Here is a 19,011-nt window from a genome sequence, read left to right as displayed (position 1 = left end):
CATCACACTGCCTGCCTGCATCACACTGCCTGTCTGCATCACACTGCCTGTGTCACACTGCCTGCCTATGTCACACTGCCTGTACCACACTGCCTGCCTGCATCACACTGCCTGCATTACACTGCCTGCATGTTCTGTGCACTATGTGCATGCTTGGGACCAGTGGAGGCTAGAAGAAGGTGTCAAATCTCTGGAACTCCAGTTCCAGGATGGTTGTGAGCTACCAGAAAAGTGATGGGAATAGAACCTGGGTCCTCTGGAAGAGCAGCCACTTCTTTTGAAGAGCAGGGTCTCTTTCTGGCCTAGAGCTCACAGAGTAGGATGGGTTGGCTCACATGGAAAAAAAACCCTTCATTTAGTAGTAATTAAGTATGGAAAGGCTCTTAACCACAAACCACACTCAGTGATGGCTCATCAGCCACAGCCCCATAGCTGGGCGGGGTCTTACCTCTTCTGTAGGAACTGCTCGCATCTTTTCTCCAGTGGTAACACCTGGGAGAAGGCCTGGTTACATTCCAAGTCCTTTTGAGAAATGGTGCAATTTTTGGAGATATCTTTCAGGAGGGGATATTCCTCAAAATTAAAACAGAACACAGAATCTGGGGTGTCCTTGGCATCGTCGGTAGGTGTGGTGTTACCATCTGGACGCATTACTGTGAGGAAGGAGACGGCTGCTCAGTGTAATTGCTTTCTCTGTGGGGTTAGTTAGGGTCCTCAGGGTGTGGGTCTTCACACTGTTATCTGTGTGTGGAGGTGGCTTGCCTGGCTTAAGTTGGGAGGAATTCCTTAATCATGCAGAACAAAGACCTTGCCAACGTTTTTTATCAAAGACCATTGTGGGAACCAGGCCTCAGCCTCCTTTGGCCTGGGGCAGAGGGGACTAGGGAGATGACTGAGGAATGAGGCCCAGCTTTTGTGAGAGGTCAGGAAAACTCAGGGAAGAGTGTGGCAGGCCCCAGTGCTGGGTAGCTGCCCTCACATCCCCTTCCATACCATGAAGCAGAAAGCATGGATGGTGTGGAGACACAACGAACAGTGGCTTCCAGGGCATCTCCTGTGGGTGGTATGCGGGGGCCGAAAAGGCACAGGTTATTTCAGCCTTGGCCACATCCATGAGGCTCATTGAGTGGTTCCTGAAAAAGATTAGCACCTGGAAACAAAGAGAAAGAACTCTCAGACTTGACTCTCACAGAAAGGCGGAAGATGGAGGCCACCTTGGGACCCGGTTCCAGGACCCTTCTTACCTCCTGGCCTCTGTCCCAGGTCAGACACTCATTGCCACGAGGGAGAATCTGGTTCCCAGTCCAGGGCGCTGCCCTCATCCCCTCACAGTTGGCCCTAAGCTTTGAGGGCCCTTCCTGCATGCCCTTGGGTCCCTCTCTGTCTCTTACAAACTCATCTCCTGGGGACTATTGGGAGCCAACAGGACATTAACTTTGACAGTGATCACTAACTGCAGCTGGGCACAGTACAGACATTACCAGACTCATGTATTCGGGGAGCCTCCTTGGGCCCTGTATGGACTCATTCTCTGCCAAGTGTGTCTCAATCACAGGCCCTGAAAGGATTAGGGAGTCAGCAGAATGTGGCAGGACCAGCCATAATGCCCTTTTGTCCTACAGCTGCACCCAGAGGCAGGCCAGCACGTGGGTTCTAGACCCGCTTAGAAGATGATGTTCCCTGTTCCTGTTCCCACCGCTCCGTGTAGCGGATCTCATGGACAGGGAATGTGTCTGCACCCTCTGCCAGCACACAAAGGCTGGCCCCTCTGTCCCACACCTACCCTCTTCCCTCCTCATACTTACACACCTGAACTTTGGTAGTACCTTTTGATACTGTCTCAACTTCTCTAGCCTGCTGTCCCCTCCTGTCACACTACCCTCCCCTCTGCAACTTCTGCATTAGATGATCCCTGCTGAGTTATATTACACATTATGTCAGTCTTTCTTGTGTTCCTGGGCAACTGTTTGGGGATTTGTGTCCTGACGAAATGGGAGCTCCATCTGGGGGAGGACTTCCTCTTTAGTGTGTTAGTGTTTATTCGCTGCTTGGGATTGAATCCAGGGCCAGCTAACATTTACTCTACTGCTCAGCACTACCCCACCCCGCCCTGGAGTTTCTCTTTCATATCCATATACCCCAAAGCAAATCCAATGACCAGCACTGTCTACTGACCCAGTAGGCTGTCAACAACCATTTCTGGAACACTCACAGAAGAGGACCAAGGACCGGAGCACCTACCATGCCAGGCAAGGCTGGGACTGGGGCCACTGCACAGATGGCTTCTTCCAGGTGCTTCGTGGGCCTATGGGGCACAAACAATGGCATTCTCCTTCTGTAGAGGTCTCAGACTTTTACTGTCTTCTCCTAGGTATTTATTCGAGAGAAACTCTTCTTTTCCTTTTGGGATTTTATTTCTATTTTGTATATGAGTACTCTGCATGCATGCCTACACACCAGAAGAGGGCATCAGATCCTATTACACATGGTTGTGAACTACCATGTGCTGCTGGGAATTGAACTCATGGACCTCTGGAAGAGCAACCAGTGCTCTTAACCACTGACTCATCTCTCCAGCACCAAGAGAAACTATTGATGTATACCAATAGATATCTGAAGAGATCATTCATAGAAGCAAAACAAAGAAAGGAACAAACAAGACTAGGAACAGTGTAGATACTCACCAGCAGGAGGCTGCTTACGTAGCAGAGCATAAAGCACAATGGAAACGGAACTGGAGGTACATGTACCAACATGTATAGCTTTCATGGTCAATGTTATAAAGCAAGTCAGATTAAACAGAATAAACAAAAAGCAAATTGGAGGTTCATAGAATATGGTTCCAGTCATAAGTTTCCTAAATATATACAACGTAACAAATGCACTTTTAGAGGCAAAATCATGTATAGGTTGTAAATTCTTAAATCAAAGGAATGATAAGAATAAGAAAATGGGCCAGGTGTGGTGCATGCCTTTAATCCCAGCATTTGGGAGGCAGAGATTTGCACGACAGCCAGGACTGTTACATAGAGAAACCCTGTCTTAAAAAGCAAGCAAGCAAACAAACAAAAAACAAAAAATAGGAAAAAAATGTGGAAACTGAAAAAAGAAAAACAAATACTTAGCAGCAACTCTCATAAAAACCAGGACTTTATAGATGGGTCAGTTAAAAGCACTTGCTCTTCCAGAGGACTTGGGTTGGGTTCTCTACACCAACGTGCTAGCTAATAACAGAAGGTCACTCCCTTTTCTGTCCTCTGCAGGAGCTCATGTACATGGTACACTAACATGCATGCAGCTGAGCACTCATACACTTAGATAAAAGTACTGTTTTAAAAACCAACAAAACAACAAAGCCTCCCACTGTTTGGATTTGGGTGTGGCCAGGGCACGTGCTTCTCCTGTAAGATCTCAGCAGATGTCACAATGTCCAGAAGTGTGAGGCGCGTTTGCGCTTTGCTGTTGCCCTCTCTTGCTCGTGGGCAAGCTTAGGGCAGCATGTGAGGAAGCCTTGGCCAGCCAGAGGAGAGAGCAGGAGGAGGGGAGCCACTGTTTCCTGGTCAACAGCCTGCTGGCTTCCAGGAGTGGGAGACAAGCTAGCCTAGGCCCTAGCCCCCGATGAGCCACCAGTGACCGGCAAGAGCTGGTGCAAGCTAGGTAAGGCCAGTGAGACATGATCTGCTCACTACGGGCATGGGGTGCCGCTGGAGGGCTGCTTTCTGCAGCCAGTCATGTTGGGGGATGTTTGGTGTGTGGCTGTTGATAGGCAACAACCTTCAGGGAGAAAGGAGGATGTGATCAATTCCTTAGGGAACGGGAGGTGATTGGTTTCTTCTGGGCACAGCAAGTTTATCTCATCATCATCATCATCACACACACAAGCAGAGAGAGGGAGAGAGAGCAGGGATTCACTTGCATACATATAATATTTTAAACCTCATTTTTGAGACAGGGACTTACTATGTAGCCCTGGGACACTGGGACTTACTATGTAGCCCAAGCTCCTTTGCTTCCTGGGCACTAAGATGAAAGGTATGTGCCACCATGCCTGGCCTTATTTAAAATTTTTGTGTTTCTTAAAGACCTCTGGGGAAACTGGTGAAAGTTATTTGGGGGAAACTGAGGCTCTCTGGTCCTATAGCATAGGGAAAGGACGGTTTTTCTAGAGAACTGTGCCCTACCCACATGGCACTGTGCCAGGCCAGGAGGGTGGTGGCAATGGCAGTGGACTCTAGGCAGAGGCCGTCAGTCTTATAGAATAGCATCATCTATCTACCACCTTGTCCTGTCCCTAAGCCACTGACCTCTCAACAAGCACCTTGCTGGTGGGTCCTTTCGTCCCACTGGCTGTCACCAGGTGGAGGGAAGCATTGGTACACAGCACCACACACATCATTTCAGACTTCACCCAGAATTCAGGATACATGTTCCGTCCTTCATGCACCATGAAGAATCTTAGGAAGTGAATGCTTTGGCAGAAGCAGCCCTCAGGCAGAGCAATGACCCCAAAGAGGAATCCTGGGGAGAAAAAAATGACTCTAACGCATCAGAAAAGATGAGGTCGCAGCCACGGGTCACAGCTCTGTGACCAGGAAGCGTGTGAGGGACATGTGTGGGGTGAGGGCCAGGTCAAGCAATGTGCAGCCTCTGCAAGGAGAATGCCCATGCCCACTGCAAAAGAACCATCGAGGGTCTTGTGCCTAGAGAGGAGCTGGGGGACAGGGACCAAGGCTAAGGAGGAAGGGGAGAGACAGCAATGGAATGGAGATATCTATAGCCCAGCTGACCTACGGTTGATTGCCCACAAAAGTCTACTAATATCGTCCCCTTGAAATGAAAATGAGCTGTTGACTAAGGGGCTGTGCATCACTTTGATTCACGGTCCCTGATGAAGCCTGGCTGGTGGATGCTTTCAGATGTCACCATTTCTGCGTCTGTAAAGCTGGACCAGGAACCTGGGTCCCCACCATCACCCAGAACCGCCGCTGGTCTTGCTTTGACGGCTTTCTAGATCCCTCAGCTCTAATACCAGCAGAGTTCCTGCTGATTGGCATGGGGGCAGAACAGCATGGAAGAGGACCTGCTTTCTTTGAGAGCAAGGGCCGAGGCTGCAGAACCTCTCAGGCTGTTCTGGGAGACACATTTTCCCTGCGCTGTAACAAGGAAAGTGATAGCTGTGCTCTTGGGACCTGGCGCACTACCAGACACAGAGCAATCTCTCAATGAGTACATGGGCAAAACAAAAACAAACAAACAAACAAGCAAACAAGCAAAAGGTCAATATTATGCTCCAGGAGTGAAGAAGGGGAGAGCAGGCCCAGCTGTCCCAAAAGGACTGTGAACGTACTGACGGAAGGAATTCCCAAGCTCAGTCTAGGGGTGAGATGGGAACTCACCTTGGGCCAGGTTCCACAGAATGAGCACACCATCCTCACAGGCGAGGACAAGGTAGGAGGAGCTGCTGATCTGAGACACTGTAATGGGCGCAGCACAGGGCCATACATTTTCACAGTCTAGATGGAAGAGATCATTTGCGGGGGAATCAGGCCCAGACTGGTCTGCCTAACCCAGTGTCTGAGCACCGGAAGCCCCTTGTCTAGAATCTCCACCCATCTCTCAGTGCTGTGCTCCTTTCCCAGACTAAAATAAGTCACAGCTAATGTTTGGTGGCTATTTGTGGGCACTTGAAGGACATGGTTAGGCTTAGATAGGCTTGTTACTGGTTACAGGTAGAACACCATTTCATAGGTAAGACTGAGAGACAAGCCAGTCAGTAGACCAGTAGACGTGTGTGTGTGTGTGTGTGTGTGTGTGTGTGTGTGTGTGTGTGTGTGTAGGGTTAGAAGCCAGGCTGCCTGGGAGAGGGCAGAGGAAGCAAGTCCTTCTGCAAGCATACTTAACCTGACTTGTACAGCACAGCGTGGAAGTAAAGTGCCACTCAAGACCTCATCCTGAGTGGACTGCACGTAAGCTGTGTCCATGGATGTGTCCGGCAACAATCCCTGCCTGTGTTGCAACTTCAACGGGCTTTCCAATATCAAACCCTCTGGATTTTGCTATTTACAGCCAACACACTCAGTGTTACTATTTAGGCATTTGTACTGGCCTGCCTTTGGAGTTCTGACAGGATGTGCCCTTGGCCGCTGCCACTAAGAGCTCCACCCATGCCTATTCACTATGTTCCCTTTTAAAAGAACCCTGCCCACCTCCCATCTCTCTCTCTCTCTTTCTCTCTGCCTCTCTTTCCCCTCTCCCTCTGTTCTTGTCCCTGGAGGCTAGTCTCCTCTCTCCCCTTCCCCTTTTTACAATCCTTTCCCCTTAATTAAAAAAAAAAAACAAAAACAAACAACAACAAAAAAAACCAAAAAACAAACAAACAAACAAACAAACAAAAAACCAAAAATACCCTCAGCTTGAACTCTGTTGCATAGTGTCTTTCTCTCTCAAGCCACTTTTTAAAAATTACAACACTCAGCATACAGTGATGTATAATGACTTACTAGAGTTTCAAAGAAAAAAGATGGATGTGAAGCAACGGGCCTGAAGTGCACCTTTCACACACACACACTGGGCTGCAGGCACTGGCCGCCGGAGCCAAGCCCACTCTGCTTTCACACTGCATTCTGTGGGGCCCTGTGCATTGACTCTGACAAGAAACGAGTCAGGGACAGACCTTGGGCACCCACTAAGCACCTATCTCTGCCTGCACAGCTCTGGTTCCCTCATGCCACACTCAGCCAGAGAAGCATAGGTTCTCAGAGCCCCGAGCTAAGGCACTGTCTCAGTCTTGGCAGCTAAAGTACCAGTTTTATCCTTCAGAGTTTTGTTCAGGGAATAGAGGAATAAATTATGACTTCCAGTCCAGTGTATGCCAAGGATATAGGCAGCTCCTGGAGGTGGGGAGAGAAGAAAGGGCATTAGTAGACAAAAGGCAGCCTAGGGTTTGTGTGGCAAGTGTACTGCCTGTCAAGTCTGCAATGATTTGTTCTAGTGCAGTCCACTCGGCAGAAAGGTGAACTCAGCGAGAACAGTCTAGCACCTCCATGGAGGCTACTCCTAGGGTAGGCTACAGCTGTCCTTACATCTTCTAGAAAGACAACATCTTAGAAGCCGGAGTTTGGTCTGATTGTTACGAGGAGTTCATAACCAGAAGCAGCTTGACAGATCTGTACACTCATGTCCTTCTAGGGCAGCCCCTCCCTCAAGTCCTGTGGCTTCCATTTTAGGGACACACACCCAAACAGACACCGCCAAACTACAGCTGTCCGCCTGATTTCCACCTTCACTCCTTCCCACCATGCAAGATCTGCCGTGTGGCACATCTCCAGGAGGGCCCTTTGCCCAGATGACCACTGTCCCACTCTCGCTTACCTGAAGAGCTCTTGATATCCACTGGTGTTGGAAATATGGAGGGGTTAGCAAAGAAGTGGAATGTGGCCGTACTGGGGAAGACAGACAGGGGTCAGAGCCATGTAGACCCCTTGGCAAGAAGAGATCTGGCACAATATGTAACTAAGACCAGAAATGACTTAGTTTCTGATAGTGAACCTCCCAGAGCCCCATGATAGCCCCATGCTAGGGCTGAGGGGCCACAAAGACATTGACACAGATGAAGACAGTGCTATTGGGGAGAAGTTGTGGGTCACTCATAGGCCAGCAGGGTAGAGGATAGAGCCCCAGCCAAAGGAGCCCCACCCCCACTTTCAGAAGGTCACTTCTATCCTCAGAGGAGATCCCTTAAAGGCCAGACATGGGTGACATTTCATAAATGCTTTCTGACCGGGGGGGGGGGGCGTCACAAAACTCAAAGTGTACTGATAAACTGGCCCTTATTTGGAGTGCTTGCAGATTCTCATGGTATTCCCGCAGTGGCTAGTTAATGTGGTCCCTAAATATCTTGCTGGGCAGTAAGAACTAAGTGGGTACCATCAAGTCAGGCGAGGGTCTCAGTTCACAATAAAGGGCTGCCTGCCGTTAAGGCTGGGCCTTCAGAATCCATGTCCTGAGGTGAGGACATCCAAGGCCTACTTAATAGCAAGATGACAGGTCTCATTTTTCATGTGAAAACAAGAATGTTCCAACAGAGCCGGGAGGCATGGTTCTTAAACCATGGCTACTTCAGACACTGGCTCAGTTCTTACCATCAGACGTGGGCTATGAGGCTTGCCTGCTGACTGAGGTGTTAGCACACATCACTGCTAACATATTGTAATAACTACAGATTTATATAACATCACATTTAGAAAGACACGGAGAGCCTGGCTGGCACACATAGGCCCTGGGTTATATTCAATGCTGTAAAGTAGCAAGAAGAAATAGAGGGAAGTGTCCCTCTATAGAGGTGTTGACATTTCCTTTTTTGTTATCTTTTCTCTGTGTGCATTTTCCTTTTTGAAAACCAGAACGAAACAGAAAAGATGTCATACATCAATCTAAAGTAAACTCTGTCTCATCTCCATAGGTCCTGCTTCTTTTCCCTTGTCTGGGCTTTGAACCTGGGCTTTGGGCTTATTAGACAGAGTTCAACTGAGCCATACAGATATTCCTTCTTTAAAATTCTAGTTGCCAGCCTTTGCTCTATCTAGCTGCACTTAAACAAGCCCACAGAGCATTTTTACAAGAACCTGCTGGAGCTGGAGACATTGCTTGGTGGTTATGAGCACTGGCTTCTGGAGCAGTTTAATTCTTAGCACCCACTTGATTGCTTACAACTGTCTGTAACTCTAGTTGCAGGGGATGGCCGGAGGCCCTCTTCTGACCACCATGGGCACTGCATGAGCATGGCACACAGACATACATGTAGGCAAAATACCACTCCAAAATTTAAGTTAATTAAGTACAATTAAAATAAACATTTAAAAACAATCTGCTGAATTCTCCCAAGAGAGGTTTTAGACGGGGACTGATCCAGGATGCTTGCTTGGGTCCAGCGAGTACAGAGCCTGGCAGCCTCCTCCCTCGGGCTCACCTGAGTGGTTCCTCTTCCCACTCCCCTTCCAGGTACTTCTTGTAGGAGGCATAGAAGAGATCCATGTGCTGATCCCATTGCGCATCCTTGATGAAGTGATTCTGCCCGGAGCCTAGCCCACAGTAGTCTTCTACCTTTGAAAAAATCTCCAGGGGGCTTTTAAATGTGGTACCTGGATTGAAGAGATCCCAGGATCCAGTGAAATCCCACTTCCCTGTGCTGGTTCCCCCTGCTTCCTTCAGAAGCCTCACCTCAGAAACCCACTTTTGCTCCGCAGGGTCTGAGGGTCTGAGATCCAGGGATCCAGCCCTGGCCATCCTCTCCCTTAACACACAGGCTCAGAGAGCCCGGGCAGAGGGCAGCTATTCTCCCTCTCCACACTCCCAACCCAGCATGTCAGGTTTCTGCAAAAGAAGGGTCAAGGGAATGCCTGTGGTGTGTTAAGGCCTGTGTTGCTGTCCTACAAAGTAAGGCCCCGACCGGCAAAGGCCATCACTTCCTGCTATTGCTGAAGACCCCTGTTCCTACGCAGTCCCTGTTGCTTCCACTTCCTCTCTTACAGGACTTCTGCTCTGTTGCTCACCTTCCCTGTCATTCTTCCTAGCAACCTTGCAACCTCCCAATCCACCCTCCTCTGCTTTCTAGAGCTAGGAATAAAACCCAGGATCTCTTGCACAAAGGCAAACACTCTACCATTAAGTATACTCCCAGTCTACCACACCATTCTGTGTGTGTGAGTGTGTGACAAAAAGTCTTTCCTAGGTCTAGACAGAGATGGCTCAGAGGTTAAAATGCATACTGCTTTTGTAGAGGACATCCATGATAGGCAACTTACAAATGCCTGTAACTCCAGTTCCGGGGGGGGGGGGGGGTTCAACACCATACTCAAAGATGCACATAACCATATATAGACACACTTGTATACAGTTAATGTTTTTGTTTGTTTGTTTGTTTGTTTTCTGAGACTGGTTTCTCTGTAGCTGTGGAGCCTGTCCTGGAACTCACTCTGTAGATCAGGCTGCCCTTGAACTCACAGAGATCCACCTGCCCCTGCCTCCCTAGTGCTGGGATTAAGGGTGGTGTGCCACCACGCAGTCGATTTATCTTTCCTTAATTACTGTAGTTTTGCAACACACCTTTACATTTTTTATTATATTTATTCACTTTGTGTGTGTGTGTGTGTGTGTGTGTGTGTGTGTGTGTGTGTGTGTAGCCTGCATGTCTGTGCACTACGTGCACTCTTGGTGCCCACAGAGGTGAGAAGAAGGGGCTGAATCCCTGGACCCTGTAGTTGTTGATGGTTGTAGCCACCATGTAGGTAATGGGAATCAAACGTGGATCACCTGTAAGAGCAGCAAGTTTCTCACCCTCTGCTCTGTCTCTCCAGTCCTCGTAACAAATCTTCCTAGATAGGACTTTCTAGAGCTCGAAATAAAACCCAGGATCTCTTGCACAAAGAGTCCTAACACTAATATTCTTTTAAATTTTTAAATTAGTTTTCATTTTCTGTGTATGGTATTTTGCCTGCATGTCTGTGCAGCATGTGTAAGCCTGTGTCCTAGGAGGCCAGATTAGGTCTCAGATCCCTTCCAACTGGAGTTGTGAGCTGCCATGTGGATGCCAGGAACTGAGCCTGCAAGAGCAGGAAGTATCCTTAACCATAAGTCAGTTCCCCAGCCCCCACTAATACTCCTCTCTTTTTTATTTATAAAGCATTTAAATCTTTTATATTTATTTATTTTATGTGTATGTTTTGTTTTCATGTATTTCTGTGCATTGTGTACCTGTCCCTGGTAGGCCAGAGGTTAGATGAAGGTATTGGGGTCCCCTTAGAATTAAAGTGTCAGAAGGTTGTGCACTAGCATGTAGGTGCTAGGAACTGAACTTGGATCCTCTGTGAGAACAACTCATGTCATAACTGCTGAGCCACATCATCAGCTTCAACTAACATTATTATTGTTGTTGTTGTTGTTTTTCAAGACAGGGTTTCTCTGTATTGCTTTGAAGCCTGTCCTAAAACTTGCTCTGTAGACCAGGCTGACCTCTAACACACAGAGATCTGCCTGCCTCTGCCTCCTGAGTGCTGGAACTAAAGGTGTGCGCCACCAACACCTAGCTCTAACATTATTTTTTTAAGTTACTGGCTGTTCTTGACCCTTTGTATTTCTTTCTGATTTTTAATGGCTGCAAGTTATTCCTTTGTATAGATACACTAGATTTTATTTAACCAGTCTGCTTCTCTTGCAAATAATGCTATGTAGTTCATGGGTGTAGGTAACATTTTTATTGGTATATCTTTGAGACCATGTTAGTATCAAGATGCTCTATATTCTCTGCTTATAATGGATAACTGCTCTTATCTTCTTGGTCAACTCTTACTTAACCTAAACCTGGCTCCAATATCCCTTCCTTCGATAAAGTCTTTGTTTATCCTTGGGCAGAGTCAGACATTCCTTTCTGTTTTCATGGTCCTAGATATTTCCAATTACTGTACTTAAAACACTGTACTGTAGTTTCCTTCCAGTCTCCATTGGTAGACCTTCAACTTCTAGAATGAAGGAGATTTGTCTTTCTGATTTCCATGCTTGGTTGCAGACACTAAGCAAAAGAGTGATGATGACTTACACAGAAGTATGGGAATGAATTAATTCTGCCTAGCAATCATAAAAGATGTCTTTCTTTGACCTACTAATTCTACTAACTGAATTCTTGCAATATTTGTACTTCTTTTTGTTTTTCAGTCCTAGAGACTCAGATTTTTTAAAAATCCTCTTTAGAATTATGCATTTAATTAGATATAATTGCTAATAAGCAGGAAAACAGAAATGTGGAATAGGGCTAGTAAGGGAAACAACAGGAAATCAACAGCAAAAGAAACAAGTGCTACCTCTTACCTGCTATGGGCTTAGGGGGTTTAATCTTCATTATATAAACTGGAGAACTCAACTTAATGTCAGTTTTAAAACAAATGCTTAAGTCCTAAAATAAAATAAGGGAAAGACCCATCCAGTAAGCCGACAAAGGAGATTTATGGAATCATTAAAAATAACCTTTCTTAAGGATGTCAAGAAAAAGAAGAAAAATAGGACAAGTAGAAAATGGAATAGAAAGATGGTAGACTTAAACTCAAACTTTCCAATAACATTAAATATAAATGGTCTAAATACTATTCTTAAAAGGTAGATACATCAGTTCTTATTGCTAGGTGGAACTCATTCACTCTTATATCCATGTGTTATCACCAATATTTACTGAATATGCATAGTGCACCAAGCATAAAATTAAGAAATACATACCCAATAAAATGATACATTTAAACTATATGATGTCAAAAAGAAACTCCATTTAAGCCACACTTGGAAGGGCGAGGCAGCAGGATTGTGAGTTTGAGGCTATCCTGAGCTAAAGGGAAACTGTAAAATGAGCTTTAGCTACACAGAGAGATGCTATATCACATACATGCACGCACGTACGCACGTACACAAGCACGCACACACGCGTGCACACACAGAGAGAGAGAGAGAGAGAGCCTACTTCAATTTTTGGTTTAAATATAAATAAACATGTTAAAAATATAAGTATTAAAACTGGTATATATCAACTCAAAATAATTGAAAGAAAGCTGAGATGACTAATACTAACATTTGACTTAGATTCCAATAAGAACCAAAACTACTAACAGGACCAAAGAGTACATGAGTAATGTCAGTTTATCAGAAAACATGGCTTCCCATGTTATACATCTAATAACAGGGTTTCAAAATACCCAAACAAAAACCTCACAGAAGTGAGAGAACAAATCCAGTCTTAGAGACTCCTCTCCCAAAGGGCAACAGGATCAAGCACACAGAAATGTGAGTAAAATACAGTACGGGTACAAGAAGAAAAGCAAAGGATGCAGGGGACTTGAATAATTTGACCAAAACAAGCAGAATTTACCCTCTTTTCAAATGTGTTTAACCATGCAAACCATATTTTGGGTATAAAAGAAATCTCAATAGATTTGAAAGGTGTCACACTACAAAATATTCAATAAAATAGCAGCAAGCTAGCTAGCTCTGTGAAAAGTTGGTTTTAAAAACAGTGGCACAGGGCTCAGTGAGAGGGTGGTTACCTGGATTGCATAAGGGCTTAGACTTGGTCGCAAGCTCTGGAAAAAAACACACACACACAAATAAATAAGTAATGTTATGATCACGAAAGAGAAACAGACATAAGAAAAATATCACAAAGGAAGCATTCACACATATATCTTTGGGGTGTGTGTGTGTGTGTGTGTGTGTGTGTGTGTGTGTGTGTGTGTTTGTGCGCGCATGCGCGTTTAGAGGCAGGGTCTCTATGTAGCTCTGGCTGCACTTGAACTCACTATACAGATCAGGCTGGCTTGGAACTCATAGAGATCCACTTGTCTCTACCTCCTGAGTGCTGGGATTAAAGGCGGGCACTATATCTGGCTTCATACTCACACGCACACATCTTTATAAAACAGAATGCTTAAGTAAAATGAATTATCACCAAAAATGACTCAAAACATTAAAAAAATAATGGGCTGAATAGCATAGAGTTTGAAAACGTAATACAACTTTTTGCTAAGTAAGACCTCATGACTCTCACCTAAGAAGGGAAAAAAGATATTACAACTTACCTTACAGGGAAGGCTACCATACATATCCTGACACCAGAAGCTGAACAGAAAACTATCCAGAGAAATTCACACAAAAACAATAAGCCAGACTCATATCTCATATTTAAAATTGAAAATGCCTGTGCACTTTTGAATTACCGTGTGTGTGTGTGTGTGTGTGTGTGTGTGTGTGTGTGTGTGTGTGTGCGCGCGCGCGCGCGCATGCATGCATGCTTGAGTCTACCTCTGTCTCTGTAGAAAGATCACCTAGACAGAGCAGTACCAAACACACAGCACAGGCTGTGTAGCCAGCCTATGCTGGTTAGGTGTCTACATTTGTTTGTCAATTAGGGAGACCTTCAGTTGAGAAAATATCTCCATCTGATTGGTCTGGATGCAGGTGGGCAGGAGAGCAATCTAAAAACTAATGCTGTATATGTGAATGTGCTGAATGGGGGGTTAGCTGCAGCAAACATAAAGCAGCAGCAAGCAGATGCCTGTGCAGAGATTGATACGTTCATTTGCTTCACTATGGAGACCTCTTTTAAAAACCTGCATGTATCCCACAGCCTCTTGTTATGTCCCTTAAATAAACAGTTTATTTCTTTTAATGAGGAGAAAAACTTTGATAAAGGTCAATATCCATTCTTGATGTAAATAAAACAAAACTTAGCAAGCTGAGACTAGAGGGACACATGTTCAGTTTGGTAAAGGCTGTTTACTGCTATTCTTCAACATTTTTGTTAGGGACCCTGGAAAATAGAACAGAGCAAGAACAAGAAAAGGCTGTCAGGATTTACAGCTGTGGTTGTGTGTCTAGAAGATGCACAGTCATTAAGCAGAAAGCGTCAGCAGAGATAAGAAGGTTCAGTAAAGAGGCCAGCAGTGCCAGCATGGGAGGGAGAGAGCAAGGCGCTCTCAGGACGGGGCAGTGCGGCAGAGGAACTCAGAGAGGGACAGTACAGCGGGTGTTGGACTCTGTACCCACATGCCTGACCCGAAGAGTCTCTCCCTTTTATCAGATTAATTTTCAAAACTGTGAGTTCATGTGGAGATGTGTGTATGTAAGTGTAGTGCCTGAAGAGGTCAAAGCAGACATCAAATTCCCTGGAGCTGGGGCTACAGACAGTTGTGAGTCTCCTGACATCATCGGTGCTGAGAACCAAACTCAGGCTCTCTGCAAGAGCAACAGGTGCTCTTAATCACTGAGCCACCTCTCCACCTCCTTTTTTTTTTTTTTTTTTTTTTTTTTTCTGAGAGTATCTCTTTAAATTCTGTACCTTCATTCTACTCAATAGAAATCAGCAAGGTAAATAGGAACCAATGTGGTAGAGACTGGTTCGTTCTTCCTTCCTTCCTTCCTTCCTTCCTTCCTTCCTTTCTTTCTCTTTCTTCCTTCTTCTTCTTTATTTTATTTTATTTTATTTTTTTGAGACGGGGCCCTGCTCTATAACCCTGGTTGTCTGCTGTCTTGGAACTCACTATGTAGACTAGGTTGACCTTGAACTTACAAAGGTCCACCTGCCTCTGTTTCTTGAGGGTTGGGATTAAAGATGTGCACCACCATGCCTCGCTTCTTGTCTTTTTTTTGACTCCCCAGCCCTGACACTTTTATCTGGAGGAGACTCAACCATTACTAACATCTCAAAGAATGTTTCTTCTTTGAGACAGAATTTTGAGTACCGCAGGCTGACCTCATACTTGCTCTGTAGTCAGGGATGACCCTGAACTCATGACCCTCCTAGGTGGACCTCCCAAGTGCTGTTTGAGCATATGCCTCCATGCTGCTGGCCAGTGAGCTGACTTTGCCCAGAGTGATGTTGTCATGGGTTATTTATGCAGCTTGAGACGAAGTGTAAGTTAAAGGGTGGAAGGAAGGGAAGGGCTCTAGCAAGGGACCCCATTTCAGATGTTGTGGGTCTTCTTCTCAACCTTAAGAAAGGGTGTTCTCCACAGACCCCAGAACAGGCAGGCTGCACCATCTCCCAAAGCAGTCCAAGATGAAAATGAACTCCACAGTTCACTTGTCTTGGTGGGCTGCATTGTTATAGTGGCAGGAGCAAATCCAGGTTTCACCGGGTCCTCTTTAGGGGAGAGAATGGAATCAGGGCACAGCAGTGTGTGTCTGGAATCCCAGCACTGGGTGGTGGTGAAAAGCTGCTAGTTAGAGGCCAGTGTGGGCTACATGGATACTCTGCCTCAAAAACAAATACCTATAAAGTTAGGAACCCAAAATGCCCACAGCCACTCTAACACCACTAAACAGGAAGGAGATTACAACAGAGGGAAATTAGAGTCTCAAGTGATGGCAATTAACAATATTTTTGCAAATTTTATAAGAATCAAAGATGAAAAAACTGCATCACTAAGGCCCTCACAAAGGGGCTTTGTAAGTGGTGGGGTCGCAGTTAAGCTCCCTTAGTTAGCTTCAAATAATTCTGTCTCAGCTCACATGGTTTGAGGCTGTCTTCAGTGTTTGTAAGACTTGAAATAAGATACACAGATGCTGGGAGCAGGGCCCCAGCAGGACATTCTACCAGTATACTTGATGTACTTTTCACATATAAGCATGGCCCTTTCAAATGTGACTAAGTCTCTCTGAATATTTAAAGTTTCTTACCGTTTCTCCACTTTCTATAAGAGCAGAGTCAGGAGTGCTCTGAGGAAGGAACAAAGAAACAGGAATGAATTCACAATAGGTTGATGTGTGTTCCTGACTCCCTGCTGTCTTCAGAGACGTTCTTTCTCCCCCCCCCAGACCCATTTTCTCTTTTAAGAAATGAATTCATGGGTAGGGCTTGGTGGTGCACGCTTTTAGTTTCAGCACTCAGGAGGCAGAAGCAGGCAGATCTCTGTAAGTTCAAGGCCAGCCTGGTTTACAAAGTGAATTCCAGGACAGTCAGGTCTGTTACACAGAGAAACCCTATGTTAAAAACAAACAAACAACAAACAGCAACAACAAAAAGAAGCAAATTCATGGAGTACACATGTAGGTCCAACATCTGAGTAGCCTATAGGGTTTTAGGGCATGATGTCCATTCTTCAGGACCTTAAACTGTAGTTGGAGAAAGATGAAGCACCTAACAACTATGGGTGTGGGATGGATGGATCAGCTAGGACACCATTACAAAAAACTAACATTGGAAAAACTTGAAATGAGGTTTTTTGTAAAATTTTTTATTAAATTCTTAATTATCTTTGTTTTATTTTAATTAATTTAATAAATCAAATTTTAGTATTTAATTAACCAGTTTGATTTCAATTTAAATATTTAAATAATTTAATTTGATAATTAATTTATTTTTATTTATTTGTGAGAGGGAGCCTTGTGTGTGCCACAGTTTGCTTGTGGGACAACCACGTGAGTCTCAGGAGTCGAACTCAGGTTGTCCAATTTGGCAGTGTGCTCCTTTACCCACTGAGCAATCTCCAGGGGCCCTCCTTTTCTTTTCTCCTTTTCTTTTTTCCTTTTTTTTTTTTCTGAGACAGGGTCTTATTCTGTAGCACTGGCTGTCCTGGAACTCACTATGTGGATCAGACTGGTCTTGAACTCACAGAGATCCACCTGCCTCTGCCTCTGCCTCTGCCTCCAGAGTGCTGGGATTAAAGGAGTGTGCCAGTATGCCCAGCAGTCTGTGTTGGGTCCCTAAAGTGACTATTTCTAATTTGGAAAATATAGTGACAACAGTTCATATTTAAGCAACCCCAAATATTATTTACAGTATAAGGTCTAAACCGTTACATGCTGGTTGATCCTCAGTGTATGAAAAAACAAGTGAATAGCCATTCAGTGGTGGCAGACACCTTTAATCCCAGCACTCAGGATCTCTGAGTTCTAGGCCAGCATAGTCTACAAAGAGTTTCATGGCAGCCAGGGCTAAGGGAGGAGGGAACAATAGTGATTGGAAAAGATGTTTTCTACCAGTTGCAGCTGTTTGGTTTTTTTCTTTTGATTGAGACCAAACTGTGGGTGCTCCACTTCCTTCAGCCAAGTCTCCCTGGGCAATTTATACACTTCCAGCCAAACATCCCCAGCTCCTGCATTGGAAAACCAAACAAGCAAGCATTAGGTAACTGCTAGCAGGCGACAAGTTTCAGCTGAAGATTGTCTGTTTTCTCAGAAGTGCTGGCTGGAGACCCAGAACCTTTGCAGGAGACACCCATGCAAGGGAGGGTTGCATAAACTGAAGCAATGGTTATGGCATGCCCTCACTTACCAAGCAACCTCTGCATGGAGAGTTGACCCCTTATGCCACTGCTATCTAATGGAATCAGGGGCTTCTCCCACACTGACACAGCTGTGTTTTTAATCAAACTGTCTTCTATGCCAAGTCCCCTGTTTTCTATGTTGCAAGTAGTTGTACTGACATTCTGCCCTAGAGTTGACATTGCCACCTAGGGAAGGAAGGTGGCACATGTAAGCATAGTAAGAGAGTCTTGGAGCAAAGGAAGAGTTGGAAAGGGGACAGACCCCAAAGAATTCTTCTGGCCAACATTTGAGATGATGATCTATAGAAGGCTGCTGGACCTTCTCCCATCACAAGAACAGGCTGGGTTCCTGTTCTGAATACTGAACCAGTTGGGAAAGGTTGCTTTCCCACAGACTGGGATCCTACTTCTATGTTTCATTAAAAATATAGTCATCTGGACCCTTTAATTTCATGCTTCTTGTTCTCAGAACCATGAGGGAGTAAATGCCTATCATTGTAAGTTATCCACTTTGTGGTACTTTGTTTAATAGTCCAAGAACATGAATACATCAGTGTTTTGCCTACGTGTATGTTCATATATCATGTATGTAACTGGTACCCAAGAGGAACTAGAGTTGCATATGGTTGTTAGCTGCCATATTGATACTGAGACTCCAATCTGGGTCCTCTGGAAGAGCAGTCAGTGCATTTAACTACTGAGCCATCTCTCTGGTCCCTACCATATCTTTTGATACAAAAAGCACTGTTAAATCTCTATCTTCCTCAAGCATTTAGCATTTGAAGACCCTTTAGGAAAAAAGTATAAATCCAGACTCATATAAAATATGTTCAAATATTTAAAAGCTGAATATCAAACTACCAAACATTTGAATAAAATATGTTTTGTTGACACAGGCATAACTGCCGCTGGCAAGGTGGGTAGCAGGGGCTAAGGTAAAACTTTACAGAAAATTAAGATATCTGAGAAGACACAGATATTTTAATTCCTAAAGTTTTACCTGCCAGATCTCTGAGTTTGAGGCCAGCCTGGTCTGCAGAGCAAATCCCAGAACAGCAAGGATACACAGAGAAACCCTGTCTTGAAAAACAAAAAACTAAACCAAAATAAAAAGTTTTACCTACCAATCACCATATATGTTGTGGTTGTGTAGTTTGATGGGACCCCTAACAGTGGGAACGGGCTGTCTCCGACTCTTTTGCCTGCTTTT

At 45.1% G+C, this 19,011-nt stretch overlaps 1 protein-coding gene across 1 annotated transcript in view; it reads right to left on the bottom strand.

Moving 5' to 3' along the window:
• Positions 1-19,011, bottom strand: part of Wdr93 (WD repeat domain 93) — a 44,446-nt gene that overhangs the window by 9,531 nt on the left and 15,904 nt on the right. Inside the window, exons 6-17 of the mRNA XM_051206630.1 lie at positions 17,515-17,630; positions 16,213-16,251; positions 13,083-13,118; positions 11,863-11,947; positions 8,969-9,140; positions 7,372-7,442; positions 6,804-6,890; positions 5,397-5,513; positions 4,305-4,518; positions 2,242-2,305; positions 994-1,150; positions 449-653 (exon numbers count right to left, since the gene is read on the bottom strand). Coding sequence (XP_051062587.1) covers positions 449-653; positions 994-1,150; positions 2,242-2,305; positions 4,305-4,518; positions 5,397-5,513; positions 6,804-6,890; positions 7,372-7,442; positions 8,969-9,140; positions 11,863-11,947; positions 13,083-13,118; positions 16,213-16,251; positions 17,515-17,630 — 1,363 coding nt within the window. The remainder of the gene's footprint in view (positions 1-448; positions 654-993; positions 1,151-2,241; positions 2,306-4,304; positions 4,519-5,396; positions 5,514-6,803; positions 6,891-7,371; positions 7,443-8,968; positions 9,141-11,862; positions 11,948-13,082; positions 13,119-16,212; positions 16,252-17,514; positions 17,631-19,011) is intronic.

The sequence above is a fragment of the Phodopus roborovskii genome, unplaced genomic scaffold, assembly GCF_943737965.1.
Source record: "Phodopus roborovskii unplaced genomic scaffold, PHOROB, whole genome shotgun sequence".
Taxonomy (NCBI): Eukaryota; Metazoa; Chordata; class Mammalia; order Rodentia; family Cricetidae; genus Phodopus; species Phodopus roborovskii.
The sequence above is the reverse complement of the archived record's forward strand: the minus strand, read 5'-3'. Positions and strand labels throughout refer to the sequence as shown.